Raw genomic sequence first — 27,035 nt, 5'->3', positions numbered from 1 at the left:
ATCTAGTACAGTGAGGAAGTCCTCTAGGTGCAGAAAAATCTTCAGGAGATTTTAATGACATCTAGTACAGTAAGGAAGTCCTCTAGGTGCAGAAAAATCTTCAGGAGATTTTAGTGACATCTAGTACAGTGAGGAAGTCCTCTAGGTGCAGAAAAATCTTCAGGAGATTTTAGTGACATCTAGTACAGTAAGGAAGTCCTCTAGGTACAGAAAAATCTTCAGGAGATTTTAGTGACATCTAGTACAGTGAGGATATCCTCACAATGCAGATAAACCTTCAGAAAATTTCAGTGGCATCTAGTAGAGCGAGGAAGTCCTCACGGTACAGAGAAATCCTCAAGAGATTTTACTGACATCTAGCACAGTGAGGAAATGTTTCTCCTGGTACATAATTATCACTTATTTCGCAAACATTTGCCAAATAAGCTTATAACTTGCATGTTATGATTTGAAATTTTATTAGAGAGAAGCTACTATAATTACAGGTATTTAATTTTAAAATTATCTCAGTTTACTTTTGAAATGGCAAAAGAAAACAATTCTTCTTTTTATGTTTTAGTAAATATCTAGGCCTGAAATGAGATAATTTGAGTAAGGTGTTTTTATTCATTTGTTTCTTAATACAAACATTATCACAATGCTTTATAAAATAAGAATGTGGTAAATAGTGATAAATTATCAGTAAATATTAAACGTTTTCATAGTTTACTATTATTTTAATATTTATAAAACGATCTTATGGCAAAACTTGCGTTATTTTTTCTTCGTCTGCGTATAGAGATCTAGATATGACACATGAATGTATATTACTTACAAATATTTTTGTTCTGATCATAGTTGAAACAAATAACTTTCTTCGTTTACAAAATATCTAAAAATCTCAGGGTTTTTTCAATGATCGTTTTGGCTCACAGCTGAAATGTTCCAATCAAACCCACGTCTACCTAAATCAAACAGACCTGAACACGGATGGATTGTACGGGTGCGAAGTATCAACAGAAGCGCCATCTTACAGAACTGTGCAAGCAGAGAAAAAAATGAAAATCTATGGTAAGCTTTCAAAAGCCCGTAACTTAAATTAAAACAGAAATTGTTTCGAATGGTTAAATATGTGTGTTAAGTACATAATTAAGTTTTATTTTTAAGAAACAATAACCATTTATACGAAGTGATGGCTTTTATGTATAAGTGTGTGTTTGTTGTCTATTTATTTTTTAAATTTTCTCCAATCTAAAGCCCCTAGTGACACAACAGTATGTTTGAGGATTTACAATCCTAGAAATAGGGGTTTTGATACATCTAGTAAGCAAAGCACAGATAGCCCTTTGTATACATCTGTGCTTACCTACAATTAACTTCACTAATCCTTAGTCTAAAGATTCGCATTTATTTACGTCATTATAAAAACAATAACAACAACAAACAGGGCCCCCGCCAGTACAGGGGTAAGTCTACAGATTTGATGTGGCTTTGCTATAAGAAAAACACACAAACAACAAACAGTACCTTGAATGGTGGTATATATATACCAAAAACTATACATTTAGTTTGAATTAAGTTGGAAAAATGAAGAAAACTGGATATTCAATAACTATTATTTTACGCTATTTGCTTCCCGTTCAGCGCTGTTACAGTGATAAGTCCACTGATTTACAACGCTAAAATCAGGGGCTCGATTCCCCTCTGTGGACTCAGCAGATAGTCTGACGTGGCTTTGCTATAAGAAAAAAAACAACACACACACTCTTTTCTTCCCACTTTTATGATATAATAAATGTAAAATGACAAGAGCTGAGGAGAGACAGAAAAGCAAAAAAAAAGGTCCAAAGTTGATTTTCGCCCACCTTTTACTTTCAAAATGAAACATTTAACGACACCACAAAACGCGCAATTCGAGCGACAGAATATTTTGTTTTATCTTGTGTATTTCAACTACCGTATTCGCATGCGCCAGACACACTCAATCAAGTATGGTTTCTTCTCCTGAGAAAACATAATTTTTATATATGTTCCTTTTCCTGACAGACTTTAAAAACATTTACTATGTCCTTATTCTTCTTCACGTGGTCATCTGTAACTTTTTTTTTTTTTTTTGAAATGCTCAAATTCCTTATCAAGCAACAATGTCGTATTGGTAGCAGTGTAGAAAGAGTTCGTTTCTCAGCGCGTTATTATTACTGCTCTGTTTGATTTGAAAACGTTATGTTATTTCTTACCATTTGTATGCTGGTTTCAGTGTTGCCAAAAGAGAAACCTGCCATCATGGGGCTGGAATCCATGTACAAGATAGGCGACGAAGTGAACGTGACCTGTGTTTCAAACCCGTCGAAACCAGCGGCTCAGTTGACCTGGCTCCTTAATGGCCGACCGGTTCGTTTTTCTGTTCGTGTGTTTGTTTATGGGTGCTAGTCTTATGTTAGTTTATAAATCACGTAGTAAGTGGAACAGAGAAACGCAGTTAAAGATCCTCGACGTTTTATGATTAGCATCGTTGAGAAAATTATATTCATTGAATATTAGGTTTGATCTTCATATAATATATGTCATATAAAAATTTAGATCATTTCGTTTTGGAAATATTGTGTTAAATCATGATTTAATAAACTATTGAATAAACAGAGGTCCCCCTAGTGGTATAGTGTTATATGTCCGCAGACTTACAACAGTCGAAACTGGATTTCGATACTCGTGGTGGGCAGAGCACAGATAACCCATTGTGTAGCTTTGTGCTTAAGTACAATCAAACAGAAAGAATTTGAATATGATGAAAACTGTTGTTTTATTTGACCATTGTAATTACAGAATAAATTTAAATATAAGGTAACTGTTATCTATTTAACCATTGGTGTAACAGAAAAAAAAAATTAAATATAGGGTAACTGTTATCTATTTAACCATTAAAGTTAAAGAATAAATTTAACTATAGGTGAACTGTTATCTTTGTAACCATTGAAGTTATAGAAGAAATTTAAATATTGGTGAGGTGTTATCTATTTAACCATTGAAGAATCGGAGGCAGAGAAAACGTTTTACATTAAATTATACCAGCAGGCCTAATTGCTTGTTTGTTTTGAATTAAGCACAAAGTTACACAATGAGCTATTATGTGCTGTGCCCACCACAGGTATCGAACCCTAGTTCCTAGCGATGTGTGTCTAGAGACATACCGCTGTGTCACTGGGGGCTTAAGCTTTTGATTCATTGCAAGTAATGTAATATTGATTTGAGGCGTGGGAGGCCGATTTAAAATGTAAGGTTAATACATTTTGTTTAGAATTTCGTGATCGATTTCAGATACCTAATATATCTGTAAATTTTAAGAATACCTGCAAGAAAGCAAAATAGAATGAGCTGTGTTTCGGATGTAATTATTGTAGGTTTTATGAGTGTTACACGTTAAATACTAGTATGAAACCATGCTTTCACACAGTTAGTATATAAATGGATCTTTCGAGAAGTTTATTGCAAGGATAAAAGGAAGTATTTAAACCTGTTCTAAAATAAAATAATATACTAAACAGTTTTTGAACAGATTGGAATTAATTGTTATTTGTCTGAATAGTTATCAGTAGAGACTGTATTCTTGGCCTGGCATGGCCAGGTGGTAATGTCATCCACTCGTACTCTGAGAGTCGCGGGTTCGAATCCCGTCACACCAAACATGCTCGCCCCTTTTAGCCGTGGAGGCGTTATAATGTAACGATCAATCCCACTATACGTTGGTAAAAGAATAGCCCAAGAGTTGGCGGTAGGTAGCGATGATTAGCTGCGTTCCCTCTAGTCTTACACTGCTAAATTAGGGACGGCTGGCGTAGATAGCTCTCGTGTAGCTTTGCGCGAAATTCAAAACAAACCAATCATTGGTAATGCTCACCAAAATTAAAAATGTGTATTGACGGAACACGGAACACAAATGGGGTACGATCGGTAATATCCCTTACATTAGAAACTGTTTTTCAAATATTATTTACAGCAAACTTAAATTTTTTGTAAAGAAGTGAATTAATATAATGGTTAGTCCTAGTAATAAAGTTTGATTATATTAAGAATGCCTATCTAACGTGGTAATGGAAAATTAGCTCACGTGGCTTGGCATGTTAATATTCTCAGACTTGTGATCGAAATGATTCTTAGGATTGCGCTTGGTATAAGTGAGGGCTTTAAAGAAATACATTTTGGATCCTTAAGTAGTTCATTGCAACGAAACGTAAAGTTATATATATATACAGATTAATTTTCAAAGCATTTCTTAAACGTGCCATCTTTTTTCCATGATGGTTTCTAAGATTATTTTTCTTTTGCTATCCAAGTTTTAGTCGGATTGGAGAACACCTTGAACTGCTCCATATATAATTACTTATCACAAGAAGAAATGCACTAGTCAGGGTTACATTATAAACATCCTAGAACTTCCTCTTGTGTAGAAACGTTTCATGAAGAAAGATGCCCAAGTCTAAGTCCCATTCTAATAAGTATTGATGTGTTTTATGTGTTAAAACGTATCGTGAAGGATATTAAGTCGATCTTGCTCTATTGAAAAATCAAGCAAAAGATATACTGTAACAAACATTGCAATCCAGAGAGATTTTATTATCATATTCATGTGACCTATATTTCTGAATATGTGCATACTTCATTAATTTAGAACCTACACTTTTGTACACAGTCCACTACTAAACCTAATATCTTCACAAAATAACCATAAATCAACAACGATAGATTTAGATAAAAAGACCCCAGGACTTAGTAAAAATTAATTAACTTACTTTAATCAACAAAATAGATCTCAGCAGTCAACTTTCTCTCTGAAGTTGTATAAAACACGTGAACTGGTTATACATACTAAAAAAATAATTAAAACAGCATAATGAGAATTCTAAACTTCTGTTGCTAAACCTTATTGAATTGTTTGGTCTAAAATCTATAAAGAAACAGGCCAGTCATAGCCAGGTGGTTAGGGAACTCTGAAGGTCAGGGAATCGAATCTCTGTCACACCAAATATAGTCGTCCTTTCATCTATGGAACGTTATAACGTGACACCGGTATTGTTATATTTCTAGGTGCATTGTAATTAAGACTAATTGACGTGCACATTCACAAGAGGCCCACCGTGCGCCAGGCGGTTAAAGCGCAGAGCTCTTAATCTGAGGGTCGCGTGTTCAAATCCCTGTCACAACAAACATTCCTTCCTTTCAGCGATGGGTGCGTTATATTGTGACGGTCAATCTCGCTATTCGTCGGTAAAATAGTAGACAAAACTTGGCGGGGGTGATGATGACTAGCTACCTTCCCTTACCCTATTAAATTAAGGACGACTAACGCAGATCGGCTTCGTGTGGCTCCACGCGAAATAAAAACAACAAACAAACAGTAAATATTCAACAGCATTCTAGGATTTAAGTAACCTCAGTGTTGGTATCTTTAGGTACGTTATACTATTTCTAATATATCTGTTTTTAGTTTCTTTAAATTATATCTTAAAATAGATTTTTGTTGGTTTCAAAAGCCTTTTCTCGTGTATGAAAAGCAATGATAACTTGAACTCTAGAAGGAGCTATGCAACGAATAAAAATACCTTGAGGAAACTCCTCATGCCTTCCTGTGATTTTTTACCCATTATTAATATCTTCATGAACTCAGCAATTTCAAAATTCAGACAGATCCGAGACTTTAAACATATTTTTTTAAATCTACTGTCTTCAATTGAGGTTTGGTGAAAAAATGGTTGATGATGTAAAAGGAGAGAAAATAAAAGAAAAATGATCGTTCATATTGTACTTTATCTTGTTTTTGTTTCAGAGAAGTACAACTTTGTTTTGGTGACGCGTAGATGTTCGTAATCAAATATATATACAGGGGTGGACAATAAAGTATCCCCTTGAATGTGTTATTTGTTTGTTATATTGTTTATTAGATAAGAGTAAAATCTTTAAAACTATATGTTTTTAGAATGTACTCAAAGAGATCTGTTCAAATATGATCTCAAACCCTTATTTTAAGACCAGCTTTTATGATTTTAGTTACATTTTCTTGCACCTGCTGTAGTCTCTTAGACCTTTTTATTCCAATTCGCCTACAAAATGGGAGCGTATCTTTACCAACAAATAGGGTTGATTATCACATAATAAAAAACATCTACGGCTTAAAAGGCGAGCATATTCTGTAGCAGGTTGCGATCTCGCGACCTGCAGATTGTGAACGAGCGTCTTAATAAACGGATAAAAACCAACCTTTCCTGATTCGGAAGACGCCAGCTTGTCTCACGGAGGCACAATGATAGGTTTGGGGGTTTCTAACGCTGAATTCTGTGGTTCGATTCCGTTCGATAGACATAGTGCACATGGTGGCTTATAACGTAGTTTTGCTCTTAAGTTTAAAACTACTCGTCGCAATGTTTTGGACAAGAGCAAATACTATCTTGCCACTGAGAAATGTTGATTTTGGTATGTCTGCGAACGTACAACTTCAAACACTGGTTTGTTTGTTTGTTTGTTTAGCGACACTAAAGGACCATCTGGGCTGTGCAAGCTAAGGATATCGAAGCTAGGTTTTTAATGTTATAAGCTTTGAGACTTATCGTTAAGACATTGGGAGGTTGACCTTGATTTTTCACGGTGATCCATTTATTCTTTCACACGTGAAGAAGATGACTGCTGTTAGAAGATAGATCTCATTATTTTAGGATAAAACTATTCCTCTTTTTCACCATTTATGATGTTCTGTAGTTCGCTTTCCATTACTATAAACAACAACAATAAATAATGTTTTACACTTTGTTAGACTAGTTTTACGTTCAGTTTCCTTTTATCCACAAGTGTTATTTGTCTTCATTTAGAGCATAAGTAAATAATACGTGTTTATAATATAAATTAATATCGTCTTAACGAATAACATTCTGTTGGTCTGATTTTCAACTCACGTGAGCACTACTGCTAATGAAAAGTTAGCGGCATTAATGGAACGTACCACAACTATGTTTTGACATTTTTGGTGTTTCGTGATGACGTGGCGACGCAACAGAAAATTGATCGATTTTAAGAAATGTATTTACCAGTCCTTTTTGTGCAAAATATTCATGCACTTAGATTTGTTGAGTTTGGAGATTACGATTTTCGAAGGCGGAAGTATCCCTTGCACTTAATGACATTGGAAACAAAGGCAATATGGCTGAATTTTGGGAACTAAGAGGATCCAAAAAGAGACCTGCAACCAGTCATGCCCCAAATATCACGAGCAAAGTGTGTTAACTTGTAACATGAAAAGATCCCTAAACATAAATGTTAGTGGGAAAAGCTGTTGAAGTGTCCCAAGCTACAATACTCAATAAAATCAAGAAAGATTTATGTTTGGAAACCAAATTAACGCTGTGGTAAGGCTCCAAAATAGCTAATATAGTGTACTGAAACCTTTATATAATTTTTCCTAATATAACAAATTATCCGTTTTTTTTTTTTGCTTTGTATTAATATGCTTTATTTTATTCCAGTGATATTTACTACATTATTTGGTTTCATATTTTTTAAATAATGTCGACGACTGTAATTTACTTTACAAGTGTCTATTATCAGGTAAAACTTGTGCTTTTTTTACATGTGTTTCTCTGATAGTCCCTAACTTTGGTGTGTTTTTGCACTCAGTAGCCCTGTCTCTGCCTCTCTTATAGAAGTTTTCCGTATTATGCTTATTAATAAAATCAACTGATTATAAGATTTATTATGTTAGAAATTATTTTTTATGCATTGCAAAGAGGAAGTTTTAAAGACGGTTTATTATTTATTTATGGCATATTATGTTTTCATCGTACATATATTAATTGTGTCTCTATTGCTTGTAAAATGTTCACTTAAGAAATTTCCCTATTGTTAGTTAAGCTGATGAACATAAAACTAAATAAATTGTCTTAATATTACGTAATTACTGTATGAAGTTCGCCCTTTTGACTTTCTAAACAGGCTGACCCGACTTTTCTTACAACGTATCGACCCCAGCGCCACCTCGAAGGACTAGAGAGCACTGTGTTAGGTCTTAAATTCATTGTAACCTATAACCATCTGAAACGTGGAGTAATATCTCTGCGGTGTACAGCCACAGTGTCTCAGGAATATTACTCAAAGAGTAGTGAGATTGTGATTGGTGGAAGAATTAAAACAGATACGACAGATTGTAAGTTTTCTTTAATTCTTCGAATGTTAATGATAGCAAGAAACAAACATTATTTTATCCAAAAAAGTGGAACTCAATTCCGATATGTTAAATCACGATGATTTTGTAAATGTTCGGAATAAGCGATTTACAGAAACGTATACATATCAAAATTGCAACCTCATTTTGTTAGAATATCGTTAAATAGAAATGTTAAGAGAGAGAAGAGAAAAAGATAGTTTTCTTGAATACTGTTTATTAACAATTCGTAATTTAATGTTTTAGTTTGTTTAATACCGTTTTTTATGAAGTAAGAACAATTTTAAAAGCTTTCAATTGGTCTAAAGCATGGTTAAATAAATCTTACTTGTTATGTTTCGACTTAATCATTTTATAAGATTAACCCTAAAGGAGTATTTGTGGATTTTCTTGTTGAGAGCTGTGACGGGTGAAAAAATTAATGTTGTTAAATAAGAAAGGTCTGACCAGTTGTGAATAGTGTTCGAATACTAGAAACCTAAGGTGAAAGAATTCGGCATAAGAAATCAGTAAATGTATTGTATGCGAGTCTGCTACAAAGTGACATATTTGGAATAGTTATTTCTGTTTTTGGATTGGTACATTATATACTACACGTAGATGAATGTATTAGGTATCATAATTGTGTGTGGTTCTATTTGTCTCACTAATAAGTTGGCAAACAATGATTTATGAGCATATTATGAAAGAGACAGACTCATATTATAATATTTTCTTCCCAAAATAAATCACTTCATTATGCTAATAAGTCGTTGTTTGCTAGCTTATTATTATATTAGCACAGTGTGCCTCTATCTATCTATCATAATTTTAGAAATTTAAACTTTTACAATTATGTTTAAGGAAGAATCCAATCTTCTGTAAAAACAAACATGGACGAGAAGATCTTTATAAGGTAAAATATATAAGTGGAGCTTTTAACATGGAGCTGAGAGCTGGATTACTGCGTAAGTATTGCAAGATATTTTAAATCGCAGATATAGAGAAAACTGACGTTTATTCTTTAAGCGTCAGATAGCAAGGTAGTAAAACTTTGTGATGTTATATTAATACATTTGTTCAAAGCTGAGACGCGAAGCAAAGAGTTTCTTTTAATCAGATCCACGGTAGTTCAGTAATGCTACAATAATAAAATGTGAGAAGTTTTTTTCTTATATGTTTCTTAAGTAGGACTAATAGTTAACTCTTTTCTTTTCTTAAATTTTCAATTTTTTTAAATACTAGAACATAAAAGAAATTGCGTTCATAAAGTTAAATAGATTCTGATTAATTACCAGTATGAAGATCTGTAATATGCTGTAACGACATTGCGAGAACCTGAAACATATTCATAACTACGCAGAGAGTTTAGGAAATATAAGACTGTAAGATATTAACATAAATATATGATAATCTGATGATAATAAAGAAAATATTTTAATTTAAACAGGCAAAAAGTATGGTGAAAACAAACGAAATACGTGATTAAAATATACGTGATGATTTGGTTTGAATTTCTCGCAAAGCTACACAAGGACTATCTGCGCTAGCCGTCCCTTATTTTGCCCTGTAAGACTAGAGGGGAAGCAGCTAGTCATAATCACCCATCGCCATCTCTTGGGCTACTCTTTTATCAACAATAGTGGTATTGACCGTCATTTATAACACCTCCAAGGCTGAAAGGGAAGCATGTTTGGTGTGACGGGGAAGACTAAAGGAATACTTGGAATTTATTTAAGAAAACATGATGAAAATATAACACTCTCTTGCTCTAATTATACAAAACGTTATCAAAAAACAGAAATAAGTTTGTTTGAATATACAGTAAACAACATGAAAAGTAACAATGCTTTGAATAACTATACAAAACATGAGCGAAATAAAGGTAATACTGAAGTTATGAAAACTAGATCAAAATGTGAAAACAACAGAAATACACTGATTATTATGTCGTTGGGACAGTGTAAGTCTACGGATTTACAATGCTAAAATTAAGAGTTCGATTCCTCTCGGTTGACACAGCAGACAGCCCGAAAGTGGAGAAAACGAAGATAACTTTTTAATGTTAATACCTAATAAAACTTGATGTGAATAATCGGTTTGTTCCTCTACTGTTCATATTGTTTATAGTTTGTTATCTCATGAATACGTCATGAGGTAAAAGAAAGTACTTTTCAGATACTGAGTGATTATAGCTTCTAGGAGGCGTACTTCCAGTAATTTGGATTTTTTTGGTTGATAATTTGATATGACAAATATTTTTGCATTTCATGAAACATAAAAATAAGTTTGTTTGTTTGTAATTAAGCACAAAACTACACTATGGACTATCTGTCCTCTGTCCACCACGGGTATCGAAACCTGGTTTATAGCAGTGTGATTCCGTTGTGCCACTGGGGGGGGGTATATAAATAAGTCTTGGTTCTTTGGGCGATCTACTCGTAATCTGCAGGTCGAGAGTTCGAACCATTTCACCGAACATCCTCACCCTTTGTATCGTGGTGGTGTCATAATGTTATGATTAAAGCCATTGTTTACTAGTTAAGAGTAGCCCAAGAGATGGCGGTGTATGATGTTGACTAGCTGCCTTCTCTGTATTCTATCACTTCTAAATTAGGGACAGCGAATGCAAAGAACCCTCGAGTAGCTTTGTGAAAAACTCAACAACAAAAAAGGTACACCAAAAAAATAAACACAGAATTTTTTTTTCTGACAAAGGCGAGACGTTTTTTTTACTATTTGCCAACAACTAGTTTTCAAACAAAACTAAATATAAATGAATGACGCAACAACCAAAGAAACTTAATTAAGTGTATACGAATCACAAATCCCGTTCCAGGTTTGACAGTTTTCACTTTAAATCGTATTAAGACATTGCTACCAAAGCATTTAAGACGCATTTGGAAGGAGATAGTGTTTATTGTATGAGATCTAGCTTTATTTGTACACACATAAACAAAAATGCTTATAAACTCTAAGTACAGGAGCAATAACGTTTATTTACTGAACTTAATATTACTGGGTTAAGTAGGATTTTATCTCGCTTTTGTCTAATTACACGTGTAATATAAAAAAGCAAACTCACTTATACCTATTAATTCCGTCAGTCACATCAGTCAGTACTCCTGTTAGAAGTAAAGGTACTTATCAGAGCTATCCGATTAAAGATGTTTCTTTTGCGATACTATATAGTAATGCAAAGAAAACAGTTTTACAAGAGTTAAAGTTTTTTCGATTTTTTTTACAATAATAAAAGAGCATTATATTATTTCAAGCTTGATAACAAACACTGCGCCTCTTAACAAAAAATACATAATAAGTGATGTGGGAGTGTCATAAAAACATTACAGCAATTGCGCGCATGAGAAATTAAATGTTTATATTATAATAAATATGGGTATTAGAAATATGTAATTAGTACGGGATCATTAATTATTCTCTATAAGTTAAATGTCTCTAAAGATGAGAAATTGGATACAAATGTGTATAAAAGTATTGATGTTCCCCTCTGATGAAGATAGCTTGCAAACTTTTATCGTATATTATTTCAGACGTAAGTAATTCGATATAAACATCGTGATTAGATAGGCTCATATGACATATAGCTACTTGTGTGGTTTACTACATATGAATCCACTCATTAACCCTACATATACCTTGTTTTTATAGATAAAAAATAGTACAAGACAATTTCATAGCGTCATTGGTAGAAAAGTCACAAACTATACATTATATTATTCAGTTTCCATCAATGATAATAAAAACACGTGAATGAATGCATATCTCTATCAAAAATAATACGGTAATACGTTTGTTGTATAGCTGTTAGAAAATCTAGCTTATGTCAAAATCAACAACAGTAGTACGGTCTGTGTTCTTACCACAACGGTTATCGAAATCCGATTTCTAGTAGCGTGAGTCCCCAGATAGAGCGCTGTGCTACTGTAGGACAGCTTAAAGGAATAAGACATACTATGGATGACTAAACATTTCAGAACTGGAAAAATAAAAACATAATTAAGAACATATACTTAAAGTGTAATCATGGATTATTTTCTAAAAAAAAATGGGCCAGGCGTGGATTAAAGAGTCATAGGCTAGAGACGTGATACCACTGAACACGTTCTACAGTTTTAGATGTGGGTAGTTAAAACAGTTACAATCAGTCTTGGTAGTTGTTTAAATAAACATACAGAGTACTGTAGTGGTGGGTACTGTTGACTATCCAACTTTTCTATAATCGATATCTATTATTTAAATAATTAGGCATTGTTAAACCCGAAATTTAGGGAACCTCGTCCCTACCCATTTAATCCGATGTTCGTAAAATACACAGATTTGAGATTCCGGTTCCTAATCTATAAAAGTGTATTTTACTTGTCTGAATCATTGGTTTTAAATACATTAGTTATACAAGGGTCGGGATAAAAGTTTTGAATTACTGTCTCAACACCAGATCGCCTTAAAAACATCACAAAACGTAAAAATAATTAACGTAGGCGTCTAATACGTTATGCAACTGAGTGAACTATGGTTGCAATGAAATTCTCTGCAAATTTGGTTAAAACATCTAATATACTAACGCCAGTTAAATACAAGTGGGGTTCTGCATGATCAGGTGGTTAAGGCACTCGATTCGTAATCCGTGGGTCGCGGATTCGAATCCCCGTCACACCAAACATGCTTGCTCTTTCTGCCGTGGGGGCGTTATTATATGACAGTTAATCCCACTATTCGTTGGTAAAAGAGAAGCCCTCTAGTCGTAAGCTGCTAAATTAGGGACGACTAGTGCAGATAACCCTCGTGTAGCTTTTCGCAAAATTCAAAACGAAAACAAGCCAAATACAAGCGTTTTAAGTGAAAATTTACGTTCCAAACAAAAAGCACGTGCAACTATGCCTAACAAAGAAAATTACAAGGCCAACAAATATTTTTCTGTCGCATACTTAGACGCTTGGAACTTTGTCATTCTGGAATTCGTCAAGCTTTTTATTTCTGTTTCCAATACGAAACAAAGCTATGAATAGCTCTTGATAACAAGGTGTGGATCGTGAAAAATCAATGCGCGGTAATGTCGTAAATCTTCCCAGGGGAAGAGAAAGAAGTATCATAAAGTTTATAACTGCAGATGGTGAGGCTGAAAAAAAAATATATATACTTCAGCAAAAATAAAAATGTTAAACAAAATTCAGAATCTTCTGCTAATGGAGAATTCGAAAAGGAATTTTTAACTGATATCAACATTCTGCAAAAGTTTAAGTACAACTAAATACTAGCTGCTACTGAAATGTCCTCTGAATATCACACTTCACTCTATACTACGTATGTAATAAGCATAAAGTTTTTTCTAGGATTTGGACAACTTTAGAGCTTTTAAACATATAAAGCAAGCGTGACAGGCCTCAAACAATATTTGCATGACTTCCAAATTATGGGATTTGACGTGACGTGAGATTTAAATTAATTACTTATGAGGGTACCGCAAATGTATTATTTATGTGGGGTCTACCCGCTGGGACAACAATAGGTCTTCGGACTTACAACGCTAAAATCAGGGGTTCGATTGCCCTTGGTGGTCACAGCAGATAGCTTGATGTGGCTTTGCTATAAGAAAACACACATTTAAGAGGATTACTATAAACGAATTGCTTCTCAGGAATACTAGAAATGCTTTACTTGTATGGATTACTACAGATGCATTATTTATGAGGGTTACTACAAACGAATTTCTTGTGGAGGTTACAAAAATGTATTACTTGTAGAGGTTACAAAAATGCATTACTTGTGAGGGTTACTAAAAATATTTTACTTGTGAGGGTTACTACATGACACGATTTTGAAGTTAATTTTGTTTCAGTTCGAAGTCGTTTCTTTCTCACTATTATCACAGATTTTATTGGAAAGAGTGACATTTAATATTCTGTACAATTTTGATACAGCTACTTCTAAAAAAATAAAATCCATAGTTGTATGGAAATAGACTAAGTTTCAATATTCGTGTTTACGACTTCTTATTCGTAGGGAACTGATAAACAAAACATAAAGAGCAGTAAAGCTGAAATCAACATTGTTCGATAATACAGAAAACGTTTCTAACCTTGTTCAATAATATAGTAGACATTTCTAACCTTTCAACACACACACATATTTTTGTATATATATTTATATTTGGATATTCAAACTAAATTAATCAATACAAAAATCATAACTAGCTGTACATGTATCACTGATTGTGATCTATCGTATAAACTACATCTGAACTACAAATTTTCTGGTTTTTTTCGTCATTAGTCTCATTTCAGGTCAGCAAATATGTGAATAAGTTATAATAATTAAAACATTTTTGTTAAACCCAATTCCTGTAAGAACGTTTTGGTTTCTTATCTATTGGTGGATAGAGTTACTCTACAAATTTTATGTACCCAAGGGTTCTTTATTTGCAGCTCGCCAAAGTACTCGGGGTTGTTCGGGTTATTGGAGTTATATTTTAATTGTCGACTGTTTCTGCATATGTGTATTTTTAACCTATTTTAGATATCACATATAGCAAAAATTATTTTCAAAGGTTTTGGATTTTCCCCAGAAACCTATAGAAATCATTAGTTTTGTTGCATAATACAATTTTTTTGCTGTGAATTAAGATGTTTTTATTTACATCTTAATACTTTATCAATGCATTAATTGCACCAAATTTTATCACAGTGTTTCGGAACTTGCGCCTTGTTGATGCTTATGATAAAGATGATTCAAACTGGAAATTGGAGCCGTTTAAATTCAAAAGACAAGACAAATGGGATGATTGAAATGTGTGGAACAAAGACACTTTGTTTTGCAGCATGACCGATCAAAACAACATGTAGCATCAACTTCTTGACACCCAAACGTGTTCCACTGCAGTGTTGGTTTTAAGTTTCTAGGTTCTTTCTTCTTGGAGCTATGGTGGTCACGCCCACACGTGCGTGTCTGTCTGTGATTTCTATTTGCAACATAAAGAAACAATGTTTTTCTATGTGGTTTCTCGGTAGCTTGCCCCATTAAATAATGTCCATGCACACACGCACGTGGATAAGATAAGTAATAATACCCAAGTGCGCGTACTCAGGATCCACTTGGTATGGGTGCAAAATTTCAAGTTTATAGATTATTTCTTTTTAGAGTTACGGCGAGCACATTTCTTTTCTATGTGGTCCTTTGCATTAAAACATTTGTACGCGAATGGACACACGCATGTTCATTATAATATCGAGGTGTATACCCTCAAGGTTCAGTTAGTATGGGTGCAAAATTTCTCGCTTTTAGGCTTTTTGTTCTTGGTGTTATAGCGATAATATATTCTTTCTTCTGTGGATTTTCGCTATTTTCCTCACAAAAAATTAATATCTCTCACATGTGCGTATAAATATAGATAAGTAATAATATCCAGATGCACGCCCTCAGGGTCCACTTATTATATGTGCAAAATCTCAGTTTTCTAGTTTCTATGAAGCTATGATGAAATGACAGAATTTTAGGCTGATGTTCGTTAAGCTTAATTACCATTCAACTTATATTCAAGCATATTAGGCTGAATACGTGTTGTTTGTCAAACAATCTGAGAACATAATTTTATCAGTTTGGATTTTCTCTTTTTTTTTGGTAGTAGAGCACTATAATTTTTTGATCTCGTACCATTAGTACACCTATCATATTCTACTCGTGTTTGTGTAGAAAAATAACAATTACTAAATTACTCAGTGTCTGTAGATGGTACTCTCAACTGTTACATGTTTCTGCTTTTTTTTTCAAGGACGTGGAGTGTTAGACAAAGTAACAATGTTCTCTCGAAGACTTAAACAGATTATAACAGTAGTTCGTGATATAATCCAATAAAATATTGTTTAAGTTATGAATAACTTGAGCAGAAATAACATTCTGGCTCATTAACTAAACTTCTGCTTAAAGGAAATTAACCAATACAAATTGAAAAAAATATGTAAACAAAACAAAAAGAAATTAGTACAGTTATCTAAATATACCGTGTCTATTTATAAAGACGCATTTTTATCTGCTGATAACTCTAACTATTAACCATATTTTCGGCGATAAATCCAATAACAACTCACAAGGTTCAGCCATCACAAGAAATTTAGGATTGTCTTCAGTCTGTATGTTAAGCAACAATTCTAAATAGTCTTCATAATAAAATTACAATAATCAATAAAAATTCATAAAAATAAACGTGTTAAACATATTCACGGACATAGTAAACAAAAGCAACACAAAAGAAACAATAGAGCAAATTTTCCAAACGTGTGTATCACATAAACATTAGCCTTTATAAATGTATATAATATTTTGAATGTAAAATAGTCTTGATAAGAAAGTTACAATAATAATCCTAGTTGGTTTTTATGAATGTAATTAATTAAAATAGGTAAATTAGGCACTTAACCGTTAGTTCTAACGAAAATAACTCAAAATAAATAATAAGATAAACCTCAGACCTGGCATCGCCATTTGGTTATGGTGCTCAAAACAAACATGCACGCAATTTCAGCCCTGGGAGCATTATAACACTTTATAACACAAATTTTGTTCCTGGATAGTATGTTTTATTTCTTAATTGCTTATGTTGTAAAAGTATAGAAAATGACCATTACTCCCTTCAAACTTTGCTTTTGTAACCCGGATAATGAAATTTAAAAATTAACCTATTTTCTATGTAAAAACGGGCAAATTTGCACATTTTCATTTACATAAGGTCTGAATAAAACAACATATGAATCAAGATTTATATGTATTTATACTAAAGTTACACAAAAATGAACAACAATGTTTAGAAGTGAGTAGTGTCTCAAGATTTGCGAATATAAGTCACTTTCACGTATCAGTCCCCAAATACAGTCTCCCATCATGTTTTCGTTATACGCTCCTTGCTAGCGGCGTTCAAAGTTCAGTATATCTTGGTGGAAGCACTCGTCTTGCTCTTCTGAGTATGCTCTCATGTTTTCCTTGAATTTATAAAGGATATGGACTTTCAGGGACATCCTGCAGCTTATTTTACCGTAGTTCTTCACCAGAGTCTAAACCAGTTCCACATAATTTTCGACCTTGTGATTGCCCAAGAAGCCCCGAACCACTGCGACAAAGTTACCACTAGCTTTTTCCTTCCTACTGAGTTTATTGGGGAATTCTGTGCACTACAGGATCTTCTTTATTTGTGGTCCAACGAAGACACCAGCTTTGATCTTTGTCTCATACAGCTTAGGGAAGAAGTCTCGAAGGTACTTGAAGGCTTGTAGACTCCTTATCAAGAGCTGTGACAAATTGGGTCTTATGAAACAAGTTCGAGTTCTCTGTGGCCAGTGTTTCCTGTTGTAGTGCACTGTGGTGTCCCTGCTTTCCCAAATGTAAAGATAACAAGGAAACTTGGTATAGCCTCCTTGGAGACCCATCAGGAATGCAACCATTTTGAAGTTTCCGATAAACTTCCAGCCATACTCATCATACTTTCAGGCTTCTTGTAAGGTCTTGACGCTGTTGTATTCCTCTTTGAAGTGCACCGAAAGATATTTACATTTTAAAAGGTCTAAAATTTGTATAATATAAAATCTTACTGTTCAAGCAAACAAAAATTGTTCGTCTTACCTTCTAGAATTTTTTTTCCAGTGCTCGCAGGTAAAATGAGGTACACAGAGTTTGTCTTGATTCCCGATAGGAATGCCAAAATATGCCTTATAGGTCTCACATATTTTATCAGATGCTGTTACAGAGTACTTTTTCGCTCTTGTCTTGATAAATTGGCCACATACATAGCAGAATGCATCTGGAGAATGCTTGCAGCTTCTTGATCCTATACTCTGATAAAATCAGATAGGTCTATGTGTTCACTTAGACAGCTAGAACTAAACTGAAGTGATAAGTGGTGAGCCCCTGTATATATATATTACTCTGAAAAGTTCTACAACATTCTAGAAAGTTCTTGAAAATTATTGTAAGTTCGAGAAAATTCTCTATCAGCTACTCAGCACTGAATCTACATGGAATGTTCTGGAAAATGGGTAAATTTGAAACTTTCATTACCCGGGTCACAAAAGCAAAGTTTGAAGATAAAAATAGGTTTTTACCCTTTAATTTACGCATAAGCAATTGGGAAATAACACTTTCTGTTCAGGAACAAGAAAAAGTAAAAATTTTGTTACATAGGGCCATTTGACGATCAATCCCACTATTCGTTGGTAAAGGAGTAGCCCGACGGTTGTCGGTGGGTGGTGAATAATACCTGTCTTTCCTCTATTCTTACACTGTAAAATTAGGGACGACTAGCGCAGATAGCTCTCGTGTAGCTTTGCGCGAAGTTAAAAAACAAACAAACAATATGAACCTCCATTGTTGGTCCTATCAACAATGGATTTCCTCATGTGATTCAACTTAATTGCTTCAAAACATTTGCTTACTTTTTTTCTGTAGACATACAAGAAGAAACTCGGCCGAAACTGACCACAGGTAAAAAGGAATATAGAGTAGGAGACGTTGTTGAGGTCAATTGCAGCTCCTCTAGAGACAAAGAGACAGTTCGTCTGACATGGTTCGTTAACGACCAAGAAGTCAAGGTTTGGTTAAAGGTTCTAAAATTACTTGTTTGTAACTGGGATGTATGAATATTCAAGATACAATATGGTGGATCAAACCCTAATGGTTATAACATTTAAAATTCATGGCTCGAATACGGTGAAAGATTCGACAACTTTGCCTTTATCATTGTGATATTTGTATATTCAAATTATTTTCACTGATGGCTTCGCGATAAACTTTAGAGCTTGCAATGTTAATATTATGGACTCGACACCTGTTGTGACCAAAGCACAAATAACTCATTGTACAGCTTTATTTTTTAAAAGGAAGAAATATTCAAACAACATGAAAGAAGTTTAATCACAGTCTAGTTATATTTGAAATAAAATACAATAAACAATGTCAGATAATTAGCATGCAATCTGTACGAAATATATAAGCAAACATTTCTTACGTATATAATTCTTTATTTTTTATCCAATTTTCTGTTTTTTAAGCAATAATTAATTTCATTACTATATTTTTTGTGTATTATGCTTAATGTTACATTTGTTTTTAAAAAAAATATCTTTGCACTTCTCCAAAGGTGTAATGTAAAACATTTAATAGAACGAAATAAATTCAGTCATTTAGTTTTCCTTTATAATTTTTAAAATATATGATTTTGGTAACAAAAAAAGAGAACCATATAAACTTTGGAAAACATTGAACGTATGTTTTTAATAAAATCCTATTGTTACAGAAGCCCTGTTTGTCTAATAGAATGTTATTAAAATATGAAGCCGTCGGTAGTTGGAAAGTTTCAGTGTGATGAACTGAAAAAAAAAAAAGCAGCTGTGATAATAAATGCTGTGGATTCATTATCATGTGACATCTTAATTTATTAGCAATTTCAACTTAACCCTCTGTTACACCTTTAATTATGTTTTTCAGCTCCACATGGTACTATATTTTCCTGTGTGTAATATCTTACTTTATAAATTAGTATGTGTTTCGTGGTACAGTTTATTATGTAAGATTAAGTGCTACATTCATCTGGTCTAGCCAATCTTATCTTTGTTTTATATATAATTTCTAGAAGATGGGAAAAATATGTGTTTGATAAATTCACGCATTTTTTTCGAATTGGTAATTTTAACTGTCGGATAAAATAATACAGTTTTTTTACTAAAAAATAACGATACTAACAAATTTATTTTGTAAGAAACAAATCCAAAAAGTAAAACTACAGATGAATTATAGATGGTCGTGTCTCTTTACACTGGGAATATTAAATTTCTTTTTCAGGCTAATCATCTTTATGTCATTGACTATTCACCAATAATTTACAAAGACGATGCTGTGTCGTCTCTGATTGGGTTAAAATTCCGCTTGACACACGATCATTTGCTTTCTGAAGGCTTGAGAATAAAATGTACCGCTACCAAATCTACTATTTTGGATACTAGGAACCACAATATAATAGTCGGTGGAGTACAACGCAGCTCAGGTTTCCATGTGTTAGCAAGCAGCGGAAAAGGTGAATCACGTAAGCACGTGAAACCGATTGTTCTCATTAAGGACTACTTATGATATATTCAAGACTAGATTCTAGAAACTTCCTCTAGTTATCTATTGTTCATCTAACGTATTAACTAGAATTCCCCTCTTTCTAGTAAACAGGGCAGTAACTTTATTCTGAGAAACACTTTTAAACAATCTGTCTTAGTAGCTTTGTTAATGTTTGTTTGTTTCGAATTTTCGCACAAATCTACACGACGGCTATTTGCGCTAGCCGTCCCTAATTTTAGAGGGTACGACTAGAAGGAAGTCAGCTAGTCATCGCCCTTCAATAGCACAACGGTATGTCTGCGGGCTCACACCGCTAAAAACCGGGTTTCGATACCCGTGGTGGGAAGAATACAGATAGTCATTTGTGTGGCTTTGTGCTTAAATACAAAACAAACAAACAAAATCTAGTAATCACCACCCACTGCTAACTCTTGGGCTACTCTTTTACCAACGAATAGTGGGATTGACAGTCACATAATAACGCTCCCACGGCTGAAAGGGCGAGCAGATTAGTGTCGAGTCCCTAACTATCTGGCCATGTTAATGTCACTGATATTCCCATTTTACAGTATAAAATTTATATCTCTAAACTCAACTGTCACGGATGAAACGTGCACTGTTCACTTAATGTCCTGATGACAGCTCTCTTAGTGACTTTTGTTAAGTTAATGAAGCTACGAGCTAATGATAACCTGAAGGACAACTGGGTCTTCAGAAACGATATCGTAACCTTACCAAACTACCAACGATGAGACATACAAGTTTTCTCCTAATACCCTTTCTAACATTGTCCTGCTTTCATCCTCTTAATTTCATGATTTATCATACAAAAACTATATATTTGATTGTGGTAACCACTTTGATTTTTCTATGGTCGATCAATAGTTCAGAAATCAGTTTTTACTCTGACCCTCAAATGTACCATACTGAACAACTTTTAGACGAGAAAGCGTTAAATTACCGCACTAATGATACGAGAATACCATGTCGTTTTGTTATGAAATTCGACTTACTTGTCATACGTGCCCATCTGTAACCGTCTATGTATTTTAATTTGCAACGGATCCGCTTAATGTTCATAAATTTATATAAAGATTTACTTGCATTAATGGCCCAGTATGGCCAGGTGGTTAAGGCATTCGATTAGTAATCTGAGGGTCGCGGGTTTGAATCCCCGTTACACCAAACATGCTCGTCCTTTCAGCCATGGATGCGTTATAATGTGAGTTACAGTTCCACTATCTGTTGGTAACAGATTAGCTCAAGAGTTGGCAATAGGTGGTGATGATTAGCTGCCTTCCCTCTGGTCTTAAACTGCTAAATTAGGGACGGCTAGCGCAGATAGCTCTCGTGTAACTCTGCGCGAAATTCAAAACAGACCAAACTTGTATTAATATTATATTGTTTGTATGGGCTAGGACTAATTAATGAGTTCGATTAGGAAAGTGAAGCTTGGTAAACTATATAGTATTCTGAACAAATTTGCTTAAAATATGACATGAAAACCACATTAATTGCAGATGTTTTTTTTCACATTCCTCTTAATTCACTAATTTGAGGTTCAAAATCAAAAATTCTGCTTTTACACGTTTATACCCTGCATATATTAATAGTATTTCAGAGACGTTTAGTCCAACCCAAAAGATGAATTCTGAAATTTTGTTTTTACATGCTTCTTATTTTGTATCCGAAATTAAAAGGAATGTAGAGGGTAAAACAAAAACATCGACAGTTTAAGTGACTTTTATTACAAATTTTAGGCCTACGGTTTTTTTTTTGTTTTTTTTTTGCATTTAGATAAAGCAGTTTAATTGTATTATACTGTTAATATAGAGTTTCAGAGATTCTTTTGTCCCTGATCGTTCAGCCCAACTGATGATTTCTGATACTAAACGAAAGGCCTATTGACTAATGACTTGTGAGAGACGAAAGAATAACCTAAACAGCTGATTTTATATGACTGATATTTTACATTCTAAATGAATAAATATAGAAAAATATAAGAGGGGACATCTGTGGTTTACGTCTTGTTGATACGATTTGCCAACTTTCGACATTTAAACAATAATATCGTGTTATAAGCTTCAAGAATATTCTCCTTACAAATACGTGAAATGTTTGTCACTAGTCGCAAGAGGTTAGCAAAATATAAATTGATATAACGGAAGTATGCTACCAAATTGTTTATTTTGTTTGTGAACCTAATAACTGAGAGAGAAATTATGTTAGATATATATTAAGCCGAAACATTTCAGATCTTTTGAAAAGCTTTAAGACCATTTAACATCGGCTAAACCATAAAACTTAAAAGGGAGAGAGAGAATACATCTAGATATAAAAAATAATTGCGTATTTTTAACAAAATATATAAACAAAAACAGAAAAGCTCTTTGACTGACTACTAGAGGGCACTACAAGATACGTAAATTTTGTGTGACAGCTTAATTTTAAAAAGATCGTGATTAATAAATCTGAAAGTGATCACCAGGGTTGCTGTAGATCATAATTTATAATTTTTCACTTATTAGTGGAATTTGATTGAACTTACATATAAACATATTAATGAATTTGTAATGTATTTTTAACGAAAATCAATCCATATTTTGCAATTTTAAGCTAAATATGTCGAAATACATTGTATTAAATTTTTAAATATAATTACCTCTATAAAGCCAAAAATACTATTAAAAAACAGGTGGTCAAGTTTCTTGGCCGTTAACTAAGTCTAAAAATATAAATGTTTTAAGGAATATACCTTAAGTGTAATTACGCCCATGTATAAGGTTTAAAGTGTTTTTATAGATCTGTGGAAATACAAAATAGAAAATTTGCAACACAAAAAAGCCGTTTGCGAAAAAAAGCAGCGCCATAATCAAACAGTTTTTATTTTTGTCAGACAGATCTATCTGAGATTGGTTGATATTATTTTTGGTAGAAATAGGGCATACCTGTGTGTTTTTGGAGACAAAACCTATTTAAGACCAAGAGGTCCAATTGTTGACCAACAATCCGAAATTTTTATAGATTTTATTCTGTAATGGTAGATACGAAAATGAGACTTTTCATACTCACAAATTTGTTTTTTTGTTGTTATATAGCGCTAGAGATAAAGCATTGAAAGCAACGTTTTTAGACTCGAGTACATATTCTTATATTGAAATATGTATACGGCAGTATAAACAATGCGTAACATATTTTTAATTTCAGATGTCACAATATTTATAATAGTGCTCAAGATTAGTTAGGTCAACACACGTATATATATATATATATATATAAATTAATTCATGTATAAATAGGAGTAAACCGAAAATACTGCTATTCAAATAATACGTGGTAAATATCAAATTCAGACAGAAGTCGGAATCTTAAAATGAGACAGAAGGACAAATTTTCTGCTATTATAAGTAATTTAATTCATTGGTTTTTAAAATCAACGTTGAATCACTCAAATGTATTTCACTTATATTCTGATAGTGAACTTGAAAAAAACATTTTTATAGTTTTTTAGAAGAGGATATATGAAGACAACATGATTTAAAATCTACGCATTTTTCTGTATTTTCGTAATCATAGCAAAAATGGTATTTATTGCTCAGACAATGTTCTGTAATATTGACTTTCCAGAGTCGAGTACGAGAAGTTTCTGGAATCTGGTGTTTTGCAGCTTATTATTTCATCTAATGTTTCTCCGACTGGCAGAAACAAACCGACACTAGCTACTGCTTAAATGAGAAGTTAAAGAAGACCCTAACCTTTTATGGAGCTACCACAGTTAACAAAAAAACAATTCAAAAAATAAAAACTTTGCAATGCTGAGAAACAATCGCATCATTCTTTCTTATTCTTCGATTGCAAAGGTTTCACCAGTCAATTCCTTGTTTATGGAAACTATTAACACGCTAGAGCTTTTACATCACGTGAACATCAATGAGAATTATGATTGGTCGTAAAGGACATGAGCTGTGATATGTGTTGAAAAACACAGAGATGTGACGACACAACCCCCTATGATCCGATTTTGAATATTACAGAAAAGTGTTTTATTTGTGACCTGTTATCATTTATAAGTCAGATATATAAAAAAATCATTGTGTGTTTGTTTAATAATGCTATCCATACTTAACGTGCTTTGTGTCTAGATACTTTGAAGTGATAATATCGGATACAAATGTGTACCACTACTATTTACTTAATATATATACCTGTGTGTGTCTATTCGTATGAGCTGTAAAATAATACTGCTTGTAATGATGTTTTATTAAATACTACATTACGTTTTGTGTCAATAATATATTTTAAATTACCTTCAATTATAGCGTTGTTGTTTTAGTGTATGTTTGTTATATCCCTAGAAAGATGTGATTTCAAAACATAGAGGGTGGATCCAAAATTATCTTACCTGTTTCAAAATTTAAGAATTAATTAACTAAGAACATACAACCATTCAGTTTCAAACATCTTGTAGCCCAACACGAACAGTTTTTATAGACAAATCAGTAGACTTCTACATGTGCATCATTAATGACTCACAACACATCTAATCGATATTCAATTTCAGTCTAAGTTCACTGCAATACGTCTACATTTACAGTGGCGATGACATACGTTGTTCTGGTCTTTAGCTCCATGATGTTTGCTATAGTTGTGCGATACACGATGTCTTTAACATACCTCCAAAGAAAGAAATGAGTCTAGTGAAGCAATGTCTGGAAAACGTGGAGGCTACGGATTTGGCCCAACCATTGAATTAAGCCATTTCTTACACGGTTCCCATTTTACATAAAACAACAAAAAAAAACATGAAAATAAAAACTGTTTGAAAACTACATGGTTCTATGTTTTTAGTTATTTAATTACTAAGTTTTAAAATAGGAAATACATTTTTGGGTAACTCTGTATATAGATATATAAAGCTAAACGCTATATGAAAATAATTACCCTAAGAATACCTACAGTTTTCTCATCTTTGTGAATAAAGTAGCCATCAAAATGATAATAAACAGCTTGTATGGTTTGCTATGTTTTAACTGGAGAATTGCTGGTGACTATAGGTTTTTTTAAAAACATTTTTCAAAGTTGTATATGCATAGTTGTCCATGAATGTTGGTTACATAGTCCCTAATAATAATAACAATAATATAGGGTTCATAATAATAGTAATAACAATACTATCTATATATATTAAACAATTGTGTAAATGTCGTCAACAACGTCATTAATTCCGCTAGTTAATGTTCAGGTTCCCTGTATTTTTTACATGAATGTGATTTCATTCAGTTATCTTAATTAACTGTTTACATAGAATGTTGTAACAAGTTGAATCATATACTTACTCAATATCACGCAATATTTAGATAGGCTGGCTGTGAGTGGAACATTAACAAGTCGATAATTTGAAAGTTTACCAATAAAAAAGCTCATTGATCGAAACTTTGAAGTTTAACCAATAAGAAAACTTGTCGATTACTGTTGATGTTGTAAAAGGACAGATTTTTCAAGCACACGCATAATCTGATGTAATGTTTGGTGTCATATCTTTAAGACAGTATTAATTTTCCATATATTTTTTGTTGTAGGTCTTGCAACAAACATTTGCTGCACAATGTTAAAAAATAGATGCTATTTTCAGTAGAAATGTGTAAGAAAAATTTCGTGCGACTTCTATTATAGGTGATCGAAAAATATTTATATTTTGAAGATTGTTTGTGAACAGATTTTTGCCATCACTCATCTGCTAAATGAATAATTGTAAACTGCTATTTAATTTAGCAGTGAACTCTACTGTGAAGTTTATTTGATGATAACTAGCTGTAATACAAGAGATCGTAATGATCTGTTTAAGCTATGTTGTTGATTTTGTTTTAAAATATAGCAAATATGTGTCAACATTCATTTATTTCGATTTTCATTATTATAGTATTGTTAGACAACGTACCTTGATGAAGTTCGTTCTGTAAAACTAAGATACAGCATTGATTAATCAAATATCATTTATAATTCATGCTGTAAAATGAAATAAAGCGAATTCAATGTACGTACAGTCTTCCAGTCTCGTTCACTTTATAACCTCTTAACCCATTTCTTTGTCTCTGAAAAACTTTTCAGCACAGAAACACAGTATTTGATATTTATTACAAGCTTTCACGAGAAAATAGTAATATGTGTTTGTTGAAAGTATGAAGAATAAACTTGAAATGATAAACTTAGTGTTTCGGAAAAACACACGATGTGTATGTGATTTATTTTTGAAATTTGCGATTTACAAGTTACGTTTACATAGAATCGAACTCAAGTACTTTGTTATGGAAGGCTAATCTTAAATCGACTTGCTGAACTATTATCTGAAAGTAACTCTTTACTTCAAGCGTCTTTTATACAAGATACCAAACAAATATATTTATCTATGTATTAAAGTTAGTGCAAAAATTGTGAAATTATGTATATATATATATATATATATGTATAAGTGAAATTAGTAGAACTTTGAAAACGAGGTTTAGTGAACAGTCGAGAGGATCATCATATTTAAATGAACATATAAAAATATTTTGCCATAAGATAAATAAAATAAATAAATATATTATGTAAAAAACAAGGCGTAAAGCAAGATAAAAAGTAAAAAAGTGTTATTCAAAAAATACACAGCGCCTAACATAAATATTATTTTTGATAGAGTGTCCCATTTAGCTTTATGGTTCGCCCTCTATAGCACGGGACTTATTTCTCTGTTCGTGTTAAACAACAATTTTAACTTCGTTGAAGGAAC

The 27,035-nt window shown here is 33.0% G+C and overlaps 1 protein-coding gene across 3 annotated transcripts in view; it reads left to right on the top strand.

The window, feature by feature from the left end:
• Positions 1-26,234, top strand: part of LOC143243979 (kin of IRRE-like protein 3) — a 52,586-nt gene extending 26,352 nt beyond the window's left edge. The window contains exons 3-8 of one of the 3 annotated variants that reach the window (XM_076487889.1): positions 915-1,050; positions 2,237-2,370; positions 7,954-8,164; positions 18,611-18,753; positions 20,003-20,243; positions 23,894-26,234. In XM_076487889.1, the coding sequence (XP_076344004.1) occupies positions 915-1,050; positions 2,237-2,370; positions 7,954-8,164; positions 18,611-18,753; positions 20,003-20,243; positions 23,894-23,985 (957 nt within the window). In that variant the 3' untranslated portion in view covers positions 23,986-26,234. Of the gene's footprint in view, positions 1-914; positions 1,051-2,236; positions 2,371-7,953; positions 8,165-18,610; positions 18,766-20,002; positions 20,244-23,893 lie in introns of all 3 variants that reach the window. The other 2 variants (XM_076487888.1, XM_076487887.1) reach the window with 2 other exon arrangements.
• The last annotated feature ends 801 nt before the right edge of the window (positions 26,235-27,035 follow it).

This window comes from Tachypleus tridentatus, chromosome 2 (assembly GCF_004210375.1).
Source record: "Tachypleus tridentatus isolate NWPU-2018 chromosome 2, ASM421037v1, whole genome shotgun sequence".
Taxonomy (NCBI): Eukaryota; Metazoa; Arthropoda; class Merostomata; order Xiphosura; family Limulidae; genus Tachypleus; species Tachypleus tridentatus.
The sequence above is the reverse complement of the archived record's forward strand: the minus strand, read 5'-3'. Positions and strand labels throughout refer to the sequence as shown.